This window comes from Aquila chrysaetos, chromosome 13, assembly GCF_900496995.4.
Source record: "Aquila chrysaetos chrysaetos chromosome 13, bAquChr1.4, whole genome shotgun sequence".
Lineage (NCBI taxonomy): Eukaryota > Metazoa > Chordata > Aves > Accipitriformes > Accipitridae > Aquila > Aquila chrysaetos.
The window spans coordinates 41,027,958-41,044,523 of record NC_044016.1 but is presented as its reverse complement, the minus strand read 5'-3'; the positions used below and the strand labels follow the sequence as shown (position 1 = coordinate 41,044,523).

At 42.1% G+C, this 16,566-nt stretch overlaps 1 protein-coding gene across 1 annotated transcript in view; it reads right to left on the bottom strand.

Annotated features, from left to right (window-relative positions):
- The window catches only part of ANTXR1 (ANTXR cell adhesion molecule 1), a 113,313-nt gene that overhangs the window by 93,081 nt on the left and 3,666 nt on the right, over positions 1–16,566 (bottom strand). The window contains exons 2-7 of the mRNA XM_030035873.1: positions 9,220–9,291; positions 8,434–8,505; positions 5,276–5,357; positions 4,029–4,062; positions 2,009–2,088; positions 179–247 (exon numbers count right to left, since the gene is read on the bottom strand). Coding sequence (XP_029891733.1) covers positions 179–247; positions 2,009–2,088; positions 4,029–4,062; positions 5,276–5,357; positions 8,434–8,505; positions 9,220–9,291 — 409 coding nt within the window. The remainder of the gene's footprint in view (positions 1–178; positions 248–2,008; positions 2,089–4,028; positions 4,063–5,275; positions 5,358–8,433; positions 8,506–9,219; positions 9,292–16,566) is intronic.

Sequence of the window (16,566 nt, the reverse complement as noted above, 5' to 3'; positions counted from 1 at the left end):
ATATGGAGATTAAGATAGAAAGGGGCTTAAACCCAACACCCAGACCACGACACTTCAGATTGTCAAACAATCAACAGAAGGAGAGGAAGACCACTTGAGAAAGTGATTTGGGAGCATGTGCCTCTGTTCAACATGTACCTTTGCCAAGTATCTCAGTAAACACTAGTGCCTCGTTTACCTGGGTCTCATTGAAGTCTTTCACACCAACACAATATACTGTTGCTCCCAGGTCACGTGACCGATTAGCCTGGAACGAGGAAAGATAGGATGACATGGATGCAAATGTGATGGGATGCAGGTTTCTGAAAGGTCTTAATCATAAATTTAGTCTTCCTCTGTAAAACGAGCAATGGGGGGGCTTGAGCAGGGAAAGCTTTTAAAAGCTTTCCTCCCTGATTCTGCAAAAACAGGTTTTATCTGCTACTACTTGTTTAGTAAAGCAAAACCCAAAGTATTTGGTGGGGTTTTTAAACCCAGTTAGCTCACCTTCCTAGCTATTCCAACTTCCTAACATTTCTCTGTCCACCAGATGTAAGACAGACTAAATCCATTTTCTTTTCATCATTTAGGGCACATCCCAGTAAAATAGTAACCTAACTGTTACAGTGTTTGCTATTTCAGACATGTGTGCCTGGACTCATGATATCCATAGGTGAAGAGACATTTCATTCCATCTGCTACAAAACTATATCACTCCCACTATTTACACAGCATCTCGAACTAATAAAGGCAGAACATCCACAGGTTTGATTTTTCCAAGCTATTTCTTTGACATGCAGATGAATTTGCATTTACTATTCAAAAAGCAACTGTTCTAAATGCTCTTGCCTGCATAAGTATTAAGTCATTTAATCATATTTCATTAGAACAGGAACACCTGACCAAAAACCCATTCCCAGAAAAGATGGTAGAAAATCAGATTATATCAGAAGACTGTAGTAGTTCAAATTGTTAGATAGCCAAGCGCTTTACAAGAAAAGCGTCATTCCAGTTTTACACTGAGAAGCTTAAACCCAAACAACTGAAGCAACTCACAGTGTAAGAGCTGAGCTCAGGATCTCTGTTCTACTAGCTCACTAACTGTACCTCCCCAAACCAAAACTAATATAACACTTCTGACCTCTCAATTTGTTCATTCACCTCTAAAAATAAACTTGTTTTTCTTGTGCTTTTTTTATTTCAGAAGGGAAGAAAAGGAGATGAACAGTAAGGAGAGGAACTCTAGATTCATGACATTTGTTTGTGCTGTAGCAATATTAGTTTTATTCTACAAAACCATTCTTTTTGTTGTTATCGGATTTAAAGCTGCACTTTGGACAGATTGAGAGGAAAAATTCTGTCCATAGCAAATTCACATAACAATAACATCTTCCAAGTTTAGGTCATCTTAATTTGTTTGACTGACAAGTGCAAATTGGTTCATCTCTTCAGAGATGACTATCAAAAGGACATCAGTAGGAACACTATACAGCATAGCTTTCAAGTGCTCAACCTACTGTTTATCTAACATTTTGCATAATACGCTGATTTAATGAGGGTGTTGAGAATACACACTTGAATCTTGGAAACACTTGTGGAAATTTTGGATTTCATCATCTGAAAGGCTTTCTGATGTGACATAAGATTATAGGAACAACAGTCATCCTTTGTCTGCAGTCTTTACTTTTTGTGAAAGAAGAAATGTCAAAGTGAGAAGATTCAGGTATTTCCCAGAACAATCCAGTAAATACTGAAAGTTTTCAGCTGTGAGCTATTCCTTCCTCCTCATTCGTTTGGGGTTTTTTTAACTGGAAATTTAAACCTTCATCCTTTCCCATGAAAGGTCTCAGTTTTGATGAGTCAGAAGCATTGCTGCTGTTAATGTTTATCCTTAAGATTCATGTCTAAAGAGCACCAAAGTGAAGCTTTGTTACTAGGGAAGAAGGTTTTCCCTATCTTTTGCCTTCAAAGCAGCAAGCCCAGACATTGCACTGTCTCCGTGGCTAAAAAAAATGTGTAAGACACTTACCTCCCTTTCAGAGTAGAAAAACAGGTCTTCATGGAGTTCTCCATCTGTCAATGCAATGATGACACTTGCAGTTCTGTAACCTAAATACACAAACTTATTTAGTCCCTTGTTTTTGAGTTGTTTTTGCTAAACTAGCCTAGAAAACATCCTGCTAGCGACCTGTTAGCACACTTAAAGGACCAGAAATAGTGGACAGCAAGCCCATGTCCTTACCTCCTTTCATCCAACCAGTTTTCAGAAGACATGAATTTTCCATGTCTTCTGCACACTTTTTCCACTCAGGCACCTGCCTTCAATACCAGTTTTATACCACACTCCTTTGATGTGCCAATGATTTTTAATTGTCAGCTCCTCATAACTATTTCAATATTTCAGATGAGTAGATAAGACAGCAGCCATCAAAAAAAAACAATGCAAACTGTTCCTCGTTTTTTTTCCTGATTTTATTAATGCTGTCAGTTCAAGAAATCCAGAGATTTTTTTCAGCTTGTGATAAAAAGCTCATGGGATTTCAATAGATATGGTAGGAAAATGGCCTAAAATTTTCAACCTTCCTATGTAACATATTTCAGCAACATAGTTAAACCTTGCAGTCTTCTCCTTGTCTTGATTATAGCTTGGGTTTTACAGCTTTGTATTAGTTTTCAGGAGTGGCCAAATAGAATTAATTCATATTTCTGACAAGAGACCTGCTACAGATCTGAAGGAGCTCTGTAGGTACATCTTGCACAAACACTGTTATGGAAAGATAAAAGTTAAGTACGTCAAGGCGTGTAAATTATCAACCTTTAAATTTCTTCAACCTTCTAGGGCATTTTCTTGTCATTACAGGGAGCTGTGCCTTTAACAAGCTGTTGCTGAAGAAACAAAAATCCAAACAAGCAACTTCTTCAATTACTGCAGAACAGAGATCCGATACCTAATTTTCTTGGTGTCACTTAGAAATCGCCGGTGCTAAATAATGTGGTAATGATGCAACAAGAAAGTCGAGTGCTTGAGAAACAATAAGCAATATGCACAGTCATTCATGTTGCAGATGACTAACTCAAGTACCTAGCCTCTTTCTGTAGGAAATGGAGAAAAGTGAGCACTTGTACAAACTTAGGAGCCCAAAGGACCTCCAGAGATGCCCTTCTCCCTCCATTGACTACTGCAGGAGCCTTTGGACCTGCTGCAGATGGTATAAACACTCCTTTTAGTGCAGCAAGGACAAACACACAGAACTAATAAAGACAAAATACACAGGTCAACATTCAGACTTGAGGACCCAGTTGCCCACTGCTTCTTGCATATGGTGGCAACCTGTTTACTTGCCATATGTATGCCAGCATGTAAAAGCATTATCAATCCCAAATCGAATTGTTCTAGCTATCTATTCCATTCTGCTGCAGTCATATTTTACAGATGAGTCCCAAAGCTGTGCAGACTTAGTCACTACATTTTATTCATGAGTGGCGCCGCAAAACTATTAGGACTGGCTTTGTACTCAAACATCTGGTCACCTGTCCTTTGGTTTTCAACAAGCAATGTTTATAGTTGTACTTCAGGCTTTGCAGTGCAGGAATTTTTTACATTAATTACAAGGAAGCAAAGGACAAACATTTTTGCAATTGTCTGCACTTACTACTGGATTTAATAATTGCTTATTGAAAAAAGACCTTTTACCTAACAGCACCTCTGCATAATCATGTTTCAGAATGAAGAAGAAATGGTTACTTGAGTCCTCAAAACAAAAAGAACAAAATAAGGTACCAGAGAGTTTTGGTAAGAGTAGGCACCTTCAGTCAGCCCAGCTTCTCGCTTTTGGCCTGAAATGCATTCAGTCCAGCTCCGGATCCTTAAAGCTCCACCTGTTCTTTTTTCTTTTCAGAAACAACTACCCTGAAGAGCATTGCATTCCTGTAAGAATAGGAGCCACCCCCCACCTTTCCCACAGTGAAGCTGCATTTCAAATCTATTAAAGTTATCAGTCAAAAAGAAAGAGAAAAAAAAAATTCAATGGATCAAGAAAGTCTCTCACCGTGAACATTTTCATAGTAAATCTGTTCACTTGCCTGAAATTAAATCAGAAGATTATTAGCAATAAAAGAATAATAATACTTTGTGGGCATCTACACATGCACCAGAAAGAAAGAGAAGATGGCAAAGATGATGTCATGATTGTAGTCCGCACATAATCTCTGCTTTCAGAGATACCTGCTTCACAGAACAAGTTTCCTGCGTATGGTTTTGATTCCATTACTTCAAGGTCTTATCTAAAGCATAATTCAGTCAAACCAATCCTAAGGCCATTGGCCAACAATAATGTAGTCTCCCACTATTCTGTTATCTGAAAAATCACATTCACCTTCCTCCTTGAGAAACATCCTAGGTCCATTGATAAATATTCCCCAGCACCTGTAGATCAACTATTCTAATTGCAAATAAACCAACTGCAGAGAGATATTCTTGTGCTTCTACCTCCCACTTGATCTATGGACAAGCATATATTGCAAGGTAGAAGGGCAAATGCTTCAGTAAGCATTAAAAATTAAAAGTAGGCCACCCTGAACATATTTGGCTTACGAATTCAATTTCAGTTCTGAATTTAAATTTGGTTTTTTTTGGACTTCTTCTGCAAAGTCTCTGAAGTCACCAAACTCTGGGATTTGATTCTGGACTCCTAGTTAAGAGCCAGCATCTCTGTCAGGTCACCTGAATTTTTGTTGTGTGTTTACATGCATTTTCAATAGGCACACAGTTCCACAATCCTCCCAAATGCATGCGTAGTACAGAAGAGGGAGGGGGGTCAGGAGTTCAGGTTTAGAGAAACTCCTGAGCTTGTAAAATATACAGAAGGAGAAGATCAGAGCAGGCAATAACCTCTACACAGCATTATTTGTCCACTAGCGACAACAGGTTAGAGCCATGGCCTCAACCTCCACCCAACTCTGACAAGCCTACTATAGCATCCGTACTATAGCTTTCCACCCTTCGTGAACATGGTCCCATGTGGGATTACAATGCCAAAGCCTTCTGCCTTGTCCCAAGCTGAAAAGGCAGCTCCCCCCATAAAAGCTGAAGGCAAAAAGAAAGATAAGTAGCAGGGTTCGCAGCTCCCTTGTACCAGCTCCTACACTGAATGTGTACACTTCAGTGTACTTATTGCATAAAAGAGAAATAGCCCCACTTACCTACCAAAGAATTATTAACCATATTCCTCTGTTTAACATTTCCTGAGGAGCACCCAAACACAGTTTAGAGGCACTATAACATGCATCTAGTTACCCTTTCAAATCCTTCATGCATGTATGTGTCACCTCCTGGAAGGACTTTCTGCAGCTCTTCTAGACCCTGGCGTATCTGTTCCCTGAAATTAATGCAGATCATTGTTAGATCCAAGATCAAATCTATCGGGAGCTGATATCCAGGTGAAAACAGGCATGGCAGAACCAGATACAGAGAGGGGAAAAAAAGAGTTAACCCAATGTTTATTTAGGCTAAGGTAATGTCTGGGTAGATATCTTTCTAAGGATGTGGAAAATAGAGCAGATGCGCTCCCATGGTTCCCGCAGCCTGGGGAAAGCATCACAACAACATCATCTCCTAGGTCAATATCCATACATTTCTTTCTAAATAAATATTCCCTGTGTAACCCTGGTCAAACCTCTGATGCAGAAGCAGAGCAGCTGACTTGCACCTGGCTCACTTTCCTTACTTATGCTTGCTGACTTGACTATACAAACGTAATCAAACAGCCACAAAAAATGACTGTATTGGGTTTGCGTGGCAAGGTTTTGGTAGCAGGGGGGCTACAGGGATGGCTTCTGTGAGAAGCTGCTAGAAGCTTCCCCTTTGCCCGACAGAGTCAATGCCAGCTGGCTCCAAGACAGACCCGCCACTGGCCAAGGCCGAGCCCATCAGCGATGGTGGTAGTGCCCCTGGGATAACAGATTTAAGAAGGAGAAAAAGTTGCTGTGCAACAGAAACTGCAGCTGGAGAGAGGAGTGAGAGTATGTGAGAGAAACAACCCTGCAGACACCAAGGTCAGTGAAGAAGGAGGGGGAGGAGGTGCTTCAGGCGCCGGAGCAGAGATTCCCCTGCAGCCCGTGGGGAAGACCATGGTGAGGCAGGCTGTCCCCCTGCAGCCCAGGGAGGTCCATGGTGGAACAGATATCCACCTGCAGCCCGGGGAGGACCCCACGCCAGAGCAGAGGGATGCCTGAAGGAGGCTGTGACCCTGTGGAAAGCCTGTGCTGGAGCAGGCTCCTGCTGGGACCTGCAGACCCATGGAGAGAGGAGCCCATCCTGGCAACTCCAGTTTATTTGGACATTACACCTTCAGTTCCTGTTCAAACTGACTTGAAGATTAAAACTTTTCCCAATAGCTTGTTATGATTCAGGGTATCTTAATTTTTCTAGAAATCCCAGCCACACTGACAGATCAACTGCAGGCTAAATGGGATGGGGACCCATTTGTCATTTCACTGAGTTGCAGACACCAAACTCTGGAAGCCAAGTACAGGCCAGAAGTCTTTAATACCAAGATAAAACCCTGCAATATGTGGGGTGTCTCTCTGAGCAAACTATACAATCTTCATGGGAAGCAGATTAAGTCACTGCATGCAGGACCACACTGACATTGCAAGACTGAATGCCAGAAGTCAGTTTTTTCCCTGCATTTTTCAACTCCTTCAGAAAATCCAGTTTGTGTGACCATCACATACTCTATCTGACATTTGTGAGGCTGATTGCAGCAGTGCATTAACATTATTCAGTCTACAGAGCAGAAACTCCCACAGGGAGAAAAGAGTATCTGCTTTTGCAGTAGGTTGAATTATCAAACTTTCAAGAACTCTTTCTGTACCTGCAATATCCCAAACTAGTTAGACACTGAACTGTGTATCACAGGTGGGCTAGGGGCAGATATTTCCTCCATTCAGCTACCCATGCACATACCAAGCCAAAGCTATATATAAAAATCAAGAGCATTTCCTGCAATCAGAACTATTTTTCAAACGTGAACACTGAAATTTTAAAATAGACAGCAAAAGTCTTTAATATGTCAATCCAGTCCCATTAGATGCACAGAGTTTTTCCAAAAGGGATGCTAAGCACCTTCAATTTTCACATTCAGGTGCTGATACACCACACAGAGGCACGGGCAAGGTAGAAGAGGTTTTGCCACTACTCAGCTTCCAGATTAAGAAAGGCCAGTGTTAACTAAAGGACCTGCACAAAGCCCACACCTTGTTCATCAGTCCTCCAATAAAAACCAGCAGCTCTCCAGTCAGCTGGCTTTTAGACTAATACCATATCAATATCCTGTTCCCAGTCAACATTTCTAGGACAGCTGGATAAATATGAAATACATTTCCACATGGGAAACACTGAAGTCTCATAGCTTAGAGCCTTAACGGACTAGAGATCTTTGCAATGGGGCGTGCTCACAGGGTGGGAGAAAGACAGAGGCAGGGAACAGGTTTTCCTCTGGCACCAAGTTAGATACGGTTCACTCTCTTTATACTTATAGTTGCAATAAGTGACAAGAGATGCTTAGGCTGGCTGGGGTTAATGACATTTTTCAAGGTCGGTATGTATGTGGACTGCTCTTTCGGAAAGCGGCCAGTTTCCTATTCATTCCTCTATAGTAGCTGCTCTGGTATGCAATTTCACAGACATCCAATATGTAAAACACATGCTGACTTATACAGTCTTCACATGTGTTACATATATTTTTGCTCCACGTGGCAATGAAGTTAACAGAGGAAGCAAGAGCGATTAAAGGACCTCATCCAGCTCTCCTTGAACTCAGAGTGAAAAAAAAAAATCCATCCCATAGATTTTACTAGGATTAACTTGGGGATCTACAAGGGGATGACAGGATCATGCTTCAGAAACATGGCAATCAAATTGTCATTGCCAAAAAACATACACCCTTGCAATCCATCCTAGACACTTTGCCTATAACATACCTTCAGACCTCCAAAGAAATCATGTTCACCTCTACCTCAAGAGTATGGGTATCACCTACAGCTTTCAAGTTTGTTTTTATTGGAAGGGAGTTTCACCTTTTTGTTTGCAGAAGAAACTCCCTAAGGATGTTTCAAAGGCAACAAGGCTCTTGTTCTCTGACAACAGTCTGGAAATCCGTGGCAGGCAGACTCCCTCAATGAAAGCAGTTTGAGTTAAAACCCTAATTGCTGAAAGACAGACATTTAGAAGTTAAAATTAAGAAGGCAACCTCTGCCTTAAGAGGCCTTAATGCATTCTAGCAGAATGAGTGTCATACATGAAAATGGGCAGGTGATTCAAACAATTAAATTGAGAAGCACAAAGGTGTCACAACACTGCTCACAGTGGACTGGAAATCATTGAGCAAGGAAGGTGAAGGAAGCTACAACAAGGACACAAAAGCTGCTGTGCACCTTTAAATCTCTTCTTACCTGTCTTCTGTTAACCTCATTAGAATTGTCCCCCTAGTTGAAAAAACAATGAAGGACATCCTCAGCTGAGGGCTGGAGAAGGGGAGAAAAAAAGTAAATTATTTTGGTGGTCCAGACCAAAGCTTACTGTACGCATAACAGCAAACACACAGGGCGCTCTGATTGCTATCTAGATTTTAACTCAACAGGATGAAAGACAAAACTGAGCAGCAAAAGGTGTTTTGTCCTGGGCCTTCCTAGTCAAGGCAAACCACGAGGAATCCTTCTAAAAGATGTAAATAGCATTTGCATCATGACCTTAGGATTGCTAAAGAAAGAAAAGCTTAAATGCATCCTGGTGTCACCATGGAGATGAAGGAAGGCTAATAATGTTTATCATAACACATTCCACCCACTGGCCTGGGGGATTTTTCATCCAGTCTCAAGGCATTCTGTGCCTGAAAGGTACAGCCTCAGGCCTCTCCCTTCAGACCCGGACTTCTGTACCTCAAGCAGTAGACAGCCATCTCAAACAAGAGGATTCCTTCCCCACAGAAATATGATTTGATCCATAGAAGTCAGGCAGGAAAAAAGGGAACAATTAGCTTATCTACTCCTTTTTCCTGCATGACAGAAATCTGGGGAAAAGCAATCAATGGGATGATCTGAGAAAAGCATTAAGAACTCTCTCTCCACCAGGGGACTGGCACCAGCATGTGCTACTTCTCTGCAACTGAGAGCTCATCTCCCAGCTGCTGGCACACACACACCTCCTCATTCAGTTATCTGCAAAGGTGCACTTCTTACCTTATGAATTTGCGGGCCAAATGTTCCACAAAATGATATATTTCATTCCAATGGTGCAGGACACTTCCTGATCTAGGGAAACAATGATTACAGGAGTTATTAGTTTAATTGCTGCTATTGTAGTTTTCCCAGCCTAATGTTTCTTATACATTGCTCAGCTAGTCATTTCTTTTTATTTTCTTTAACACTTACTATCCATATTCTTCCTTTAAAGATATATTAAACTGTAAATGACATTTCCTACTTAACTTTGAAAAGCAAGAACAATTTATACCTCATGCAAGTGTTTGAAGCTACACTTGGCAATAACATATGGCAGTTACGCTAGACCTTTAGCACAGCCTTAAACAAGTAAACCCTGAGTGAAGACCTGTGTCTCTGCACAGTATGTTAGACTAACTCCACCAACTCACTTGCCATACCATTATGCAGAGCTTTTAGCTCAAGTGTATTTTGAGAATAAAATGCAGTTGGAGGAACAAATTATTAAACTTCTCTAGGATTTCCACTGTGCTAGAGACTATGAAAAGCAAAACACCTTAGGTCCACATCTCAATTGTTCTGGCTAATTCTTTCACACCTCAATTAAAGGCAAAACAAACTAATTTTGCTGCTCAGAAAAATAAACCATAGACTATAATGGGATTGGATTATTCTTCTTTATGTTGCAAGAACCAGGAAAAAATTAGGTTAATCAGAATCTTTCAGCACTAAATGCCCCTTCTGGCATAAACACTTCTATGAACACTGGAATATTAATATTGGGAAAAAATTCCTTCCTAAAGTTGGAAAATAAATGTGTCATCACTTACTTAATTCATTGACTACAATTAAAACTATTTCTAGGGGAAATAACCATTCTAGCTTTAATAGAAACTTCATTGATCTGCAGCCTAAGGAAGGAAAGATGAAAGTTTGAGAAGATGTTTTTTCACTTCACAGAAAGAAAAGGCATCTGACCTGACTCTGTTCTACCTTAGATCTGAGAATGCAAAGGAATAGCCATGAATAGATTCACCCAAGTACTGCACACCTGGTACAGCCAACCCCAGCCTGGCTGCAGAGAGCATTACTTCACTTCCTAGCAGCACAGCAAGCATGCAAATCACATTGTGCAGGTCATACAAATTTCCTTCCCTACCCTCCCCACACCTGGTTTTAATTTACAGCCATTCAGTAAAAACCTTGGCCTTACCCACTTGCTCCATGATACCTTAAGCCATTCTTTCTGTGTATGACCCCGATATGTCCTAAGGCAACCTTAGACGATATGCAGTGAAGACTCTTGCACAGGTACAAGAGCATATGGTCCATCTGGGAAAACAGTGAACTCTCCAGCTCTCGTTGCACAAAGGACCCGATACCAAATGCACCTCTTTAAAGATAACCTTACAGGCACCTCTGGTTTTTTCCATGATTGTAAGGGACAGATTGCGGAGGAGACTTGTTCATAAGCAAATGCTAATAGTACTAGATTACTTCTTGGCTCTCTTTACTTTCATCAGACCAGGACTTGAAATCATTACTTGCTCTCCATGCAAATGTGTATCAGACAGGACCAAAGAAACACCAACAGTAAGGGTCTTAATAAACTAATTAAGCCACACAGCGGGAAAATTGGTGTCTTATCGCAGATGAAGGGCAATGTACATCACAACTTACTCTCAAACAAGAAACTTAACCCCTGCTGCATCCAAACTGCAGACTGATAGGAGACACACACAAAGCTCAACAGCAGGTGCAAGTGGAATAACTCTGAGACCTTGAATGTAACAGGCACTCCAGTTCCATCAATGCCAAATAGCCCAAATAATTTCTGAGAACCAGTCTGGAAAATAAGTATTTATTGTCTTTATATGGTGAGGCATAAAAGAAATACTTGACTTTATAACAATAGTTACATCAGTCTCCAGAAGACACATAAAGCCAAGGCTTTGTTAACCATAAAACAACTACTACCTCCTTCAGTGAAATGTATGTTGCCCTTAGACCATATATCCACCTCTCAAAAAAAGTACACTTCATCAGAGTTTCACATGTCTTCTGAGCCATCTGGTAGCAGACATATGAAGCTAGGACCCTTTCACAAGCATACCCTTACCAACCTTCTCCTAGCCATCAGATAAGATGGCCATACTACACTTCATGTTAAGGGAAAACTTAGCTCTCAGCCTCTGCCAATACAGAAGCTCTAGCCAGCCCCTGCTTGCAACAGGACGCTGCCCTAGAAGGTACATTAGCCTTAAAAAGTATGATTATTTCTTCACCTCTGAACAAAAGTTGATCATCACTTAAATGTACTAATGCAGCAAGGCAGCTGCAAGGAATGAGATCCAGCCACAGTGCACATAAGGTATGTAGCTCGCCATATAAAACTCCTGTCATTTTCCACGGCTCTGAGAAGTCATGCATTTTTTGAAAAGAACATTTGCCAGAATAAAGCTTACAAACCAATAGCTCTGTTCAATGATGTGCCTGTCAATAAGTCAATAGCACATCCTCTTTAAGTGTTTGCCTTTTCAGGTAAGCAGTGCTTTTTAATTCTTCACACAAGTATGGCTTCAGCTCCTGCTGCACCTCCTCCTTCATCATCCTCACTCTGTTCTCCCACCAACAGTCCCATCTTTATGCCCTCTGGAACAAAACTCCAAGCATCTGAAGTTATAGCTCTTTTTCCATGAAACCTTCCCACACATCTATTAATGCACAAAAGGAACAACCTGAAGTTCAAGAGCAGCAGAATGTTAAACACCTATTTTAAGGAAATTTCTTACCATTGCTATAATCGTAAAAACAAACCTACTCTACTCCACAAAAGGAGGATGGTTTCTGCTTTCAGTTCCAAAGTCACTGAAGTGGGGCAATTGGAATAGTCTACAATCCATTTATTCTTCCACTCTACCAGAGCAAGCTATAAAAGGGTCCCAAAACAAAGACTCATACTTTTGCTGACCATACATCATTCCTCCTAGCACAGCAAGTTTTCCATCTGTAGCTAGACAGCTAGCAGTCTACTTGCAGCTAATTTCTCCATCTAGTCAAGCCCAGGTGTGAGTGGCTATAAATGCCCAGGTCTGCATTTAGAAAAAAGTACTCCTCTAACACATAAAATATATCTTCTGAAACACACTTCAGACTGCTTACAGTCTTCACTTGGCATAAAATGGACAAAAGCAATAAAACTAACCTTTCTGCAATCAACAGAAAGTTTACAAAACCAGCATGAGCTTACTGTGTTCACCTCCACAGCTTTCAGCTGTGTTATTCAGAAGCCCTGCAGTGAAAGACACTTGTCACTTGTAAAGCCTCTCATAAGGCAGGCCAAGAACTCTGAGTAGGACAAGTATTTCTAAAGCCTAACTGTAAGACAATAAAAGCCAAATTTAAAATCGTTATCTCTTCATATTCCCAAAGAGAAACAAGTTGATCAGCAAGCCAACACTTTGCAGCTGAATGGTTGATGCTGTAAACTTGGAATTTAAGAAAAGGCTCATTGCGAGGATGCCAAATTCTCTTGCTGGAGAAAAGCCCAATAAATGGAAATTAAGACTAAGTAAACCATTATGCCTTTAACAAGAGAATGATACATTCTGTGGTCAACTGTGCTGGCATTTTGTACATGTGGACTAAATGCAAGGGTGAGAGACACACTCCATGTGGCTCTGTGGTTCCAGACACAGAGAGCCACATGCTGGCTAAACCCTGCCCTCCAGCAGGTGCTTTTCTTCTACTCACGGTGACAAGATGCACCGTAACCCAAAGCTGCAGCAACCCAAACCTCCTTACAGTTTGTCTTTCTTGCATTGTTTAGACTCTGTATTTCCATTTTTGGCATTGTACCTTCTCAGAATACCCATGGTTTTATTTAACTCACAAGCTAGAAGAAAACAGAATCAAGCCCACAAACTCTTACACAAAGGCTTCACACCAGTTACATGCACTGCAGCTGACAGAAGTACATAAACACACCTGATTCAGAGACTGATGTTGACCCAAATTCTCCTTAAACTTGCACATTTTTGGACTAACTTCAGGAAGTCTCATAGCTGTCAGAGGTGGCATTGACCCAGGAAGTTTTGCAGCATCTTTTTACTGAGCTCTTTAAAAAATATACAAATCAGCCAAAAAGTGTCCTTTGTCTTTCCAAATACTTCAGGAGCAATTCTGAAAACACTACATAACACAAAGATGTTAGAGACGTGATGCATCTTTGAGGAAACACTACTATCTTGTGCCACACTTCACATGAGACAGGTCACCAGAGATACTGTCAAACATTTGAGAAACAGGGTCTATAGAAGTCCAGTTTAGAGCAGGATCAGCCTCTAAGCCCAATCGCAGTCCAAGAACATTCTTCTCTTCCTGATTGGCAGGGGATATGTAAAAAAACAACTAATAAACAAGTAACCATGGACTGAATTTATATCAAGCAGTAGATAAAGTGCGGAGTGCTGCAGGCACACGCTTAATCCTGAATGTAAGGTAGCTCCAACCCATCCCTTTTACTAAGGAATAGTTAACCTAGATTCACCACTGGGTAAAAAACATGTACACAGGTCTTGACGGGCAATGATTTACAATATTAACATAGCTCATTGCAATTGCATGCCTACAGCAGACTTAGGAGTTAATTACATTCCTTCAGGCAACAAGCAAAAAATCACAAGAATGTGCAAATTTCTCCACCCTACCTTGCTAACATCCCTCAAACCCCATGCTAAAACAAAGAAAAACTATGCCTCCATATACTTGCAACCCCCTGCCATCCAAACAAAATGCATACATTGCTCTGGATTCAGGCCTGTGATTCCAGAAAAGCAGTCAAGGAATCACTGACTAGGTCAATGAAGATCAGAGATGATTTTGTTAATCTATTTCTGCAGATGTTCAATTTTACCATTACCTACTAAAGATTTGTATTTCTTCACATTACAGCAGCTAGAATATTATTCAGCTCTGTAAGGGTCCTGTGGTTAGCTCTGTTGGAGGGCTTACGTTTCCCAGGGGAAGAGTCGCTACTACGAGAAGCGGTTCATCAGGTCAGTCTCCCTGCCTGGTGATGCAGAGCGTCTGTCTGCTTTCCATCCCACTGTGGCCCCTATATGCTTCTACACTCTGAGTGTAAATCTGTACTTAGTCCTGCTTAAGTCATGGTAACTGCAGCTACTAAAGCTAGATTCAGAGAAACAATCATTAGCCTCTCTAGAGCAGGAGTTTCACTTCAATACAACTGGTTAAAAATAGATCAGCTGTCTGGCTGAATAACGAAGGGATCACAGAAAACAGCTTGGATTACTGGCTTCATTTTGCCAAGGATCTTTTAGAGCCAAGTTTTCTTTCACACATGTACAGCTCCTTGCGTGTTTTCTGCACATGGTTTTATAATGCCTACTATTTGCACACAACAGGCAAGACCATAGGAAACAACACCTTTGACATACAGAGGATATAGCAAAAGATTAGAGACACTTACTCATTGTTATTCCTTCCTCCCTACCTGCAAATAAATTAATCAGGGAGCTGCCTCTAAATGTTCCAACTGTGCTTGTGGAGGGTGTTTTCTACAGCACTAGATACCATGTCAATTAGGAGATGGGTCATAGTCTTCATTAATTAGTCACATGGATGATATTTTTAGAATAACTGGACGACATCAGCAAAACCAAATGTTTGCTTTTTTACCAACATCTCACTGCTTCCTCATTCATCCTTCTTAATGAAGGCCCTGTTCACATCAGTGTAAGTTCTTTGGCACCATCTTCTGCCATATGTTTTGCTACCATTCAGTCTATGGGAGCCTCAATCCATGAAACCCCTCAGCACCACAGTAACACAAAAGAACATGCCATCTAGGACCAGCTCTCCCAACAATTCTCCCAAGACAAGCCAGCCTTACCTTCCACAACACTGGGCTCGTCTTGGTATGACCTCCACTTTGAGATGCTCAGCACCCTGTATGACTAGATCCCGGACAACCAGGGGATCAGGCCCAGCCAGCAAGGATTCATGAAAGGTAGGTCTGTGCTTGACCAACCTGATCTCCTTCTATGACCAGGTGACCCACCTAGTGAATGAGAGAAAGGTTGTGGATGTTGTCTACCTGCACTTTAGTAAGGCCTTTGACACTGTCTCTCACAGCACACTCCTTGAGAAGCTGGTGGCTCATGGCTTGGACAAGTGTCCTCTTCGCTGGGTGAAAAACTGGCTGGCTGGATGAGCCCAGAGGGTTGTGGTGAACGGAGCTCAATCCAGTTGGTGCCCAGTCACAAGTGGCGTTCCCCAGGGCTCAGTTTTGGGGCCAGTTCTCTTTAATATCTTTATCAATGATCTGGACGAGGGGATTCAGTGCACCCTGAGCAAGTTTGCAGATGACACCAAGTTGGGAGGGAGGGTCGATCCGCTCGAGGGTAGGAAGGCTCCACAGAGGGATCCGGACAGGCCGGATCGATGGGCCGAGGCCAACCGTATGAGGTTCAACAACGTCGAGTGCCGGGTCCTGCGCTTCGGTCACAACAACCCCACACAACACTACGGGCTTGGGGAGGAGCAGCTGGAAATCTGCCCGGCAGAAAAGGACCTGGGGGTGCCAGTAGGCAGCCGACTGAATATGAGCCAGCAGTGTGCCCAGGCGGCCAAGGCGGCCAACGGCATCCTGGCCTGTATCAGAAATAGTGTGGCCAGCAGGAGCAGGGAGGTGATCGTTCCCCTGTACTCGGCACTGGTGAGGCCGCACCTCGAGTACCGTGTTCAGTTTTGGGCCCCTCGCTACAGGAAAGACCTTGAGGTGCTGGATCGTGTCCAGAGAAGAGTAATGAAGCTGGTGAAGGGCCTGGAGCACAAGTCTTATGAGGAGCGGCTGAGGGGACTGGGGTTGTTTAGTCTGGAGAAGAGGAGGCTGAGGGGAGACCTTATCACTCCCTACAACTACCTGAAAGGAGGTTGTAGTGATGTGGGTGCTGGTCTCTTCTACCAAGTAACTAGTGATAGGACAAGAGGAAATGGCCTCAAGTTGCACCAGGGGAGGTTTAGATCAGATATTAGGAAAAATTTCTTTACCGAAAGGGTTGTCAGGCATTGGAACAGGCTGCCCAGGGAAGTGGTGGAGTCACCATCCCTGGAGGCGTTCAAAAAATGCATAGACATGGCACTTCAGGACATGGTTTAGTGGGCATGGTGGTGTTGCGTTGATGGTTGGACGTGATGATCTTAGAGGTCTTTTCCGAACTTAATGATTCTGATCCTGCATATACAACTGTACTCTAAATAGCATACAGCTTGAGTTGTAGCCCTCTCCACCTTTTTTTTCCCCCCGCAATCAGAGCATGAGAGAAATGTTTTAATCCAGTC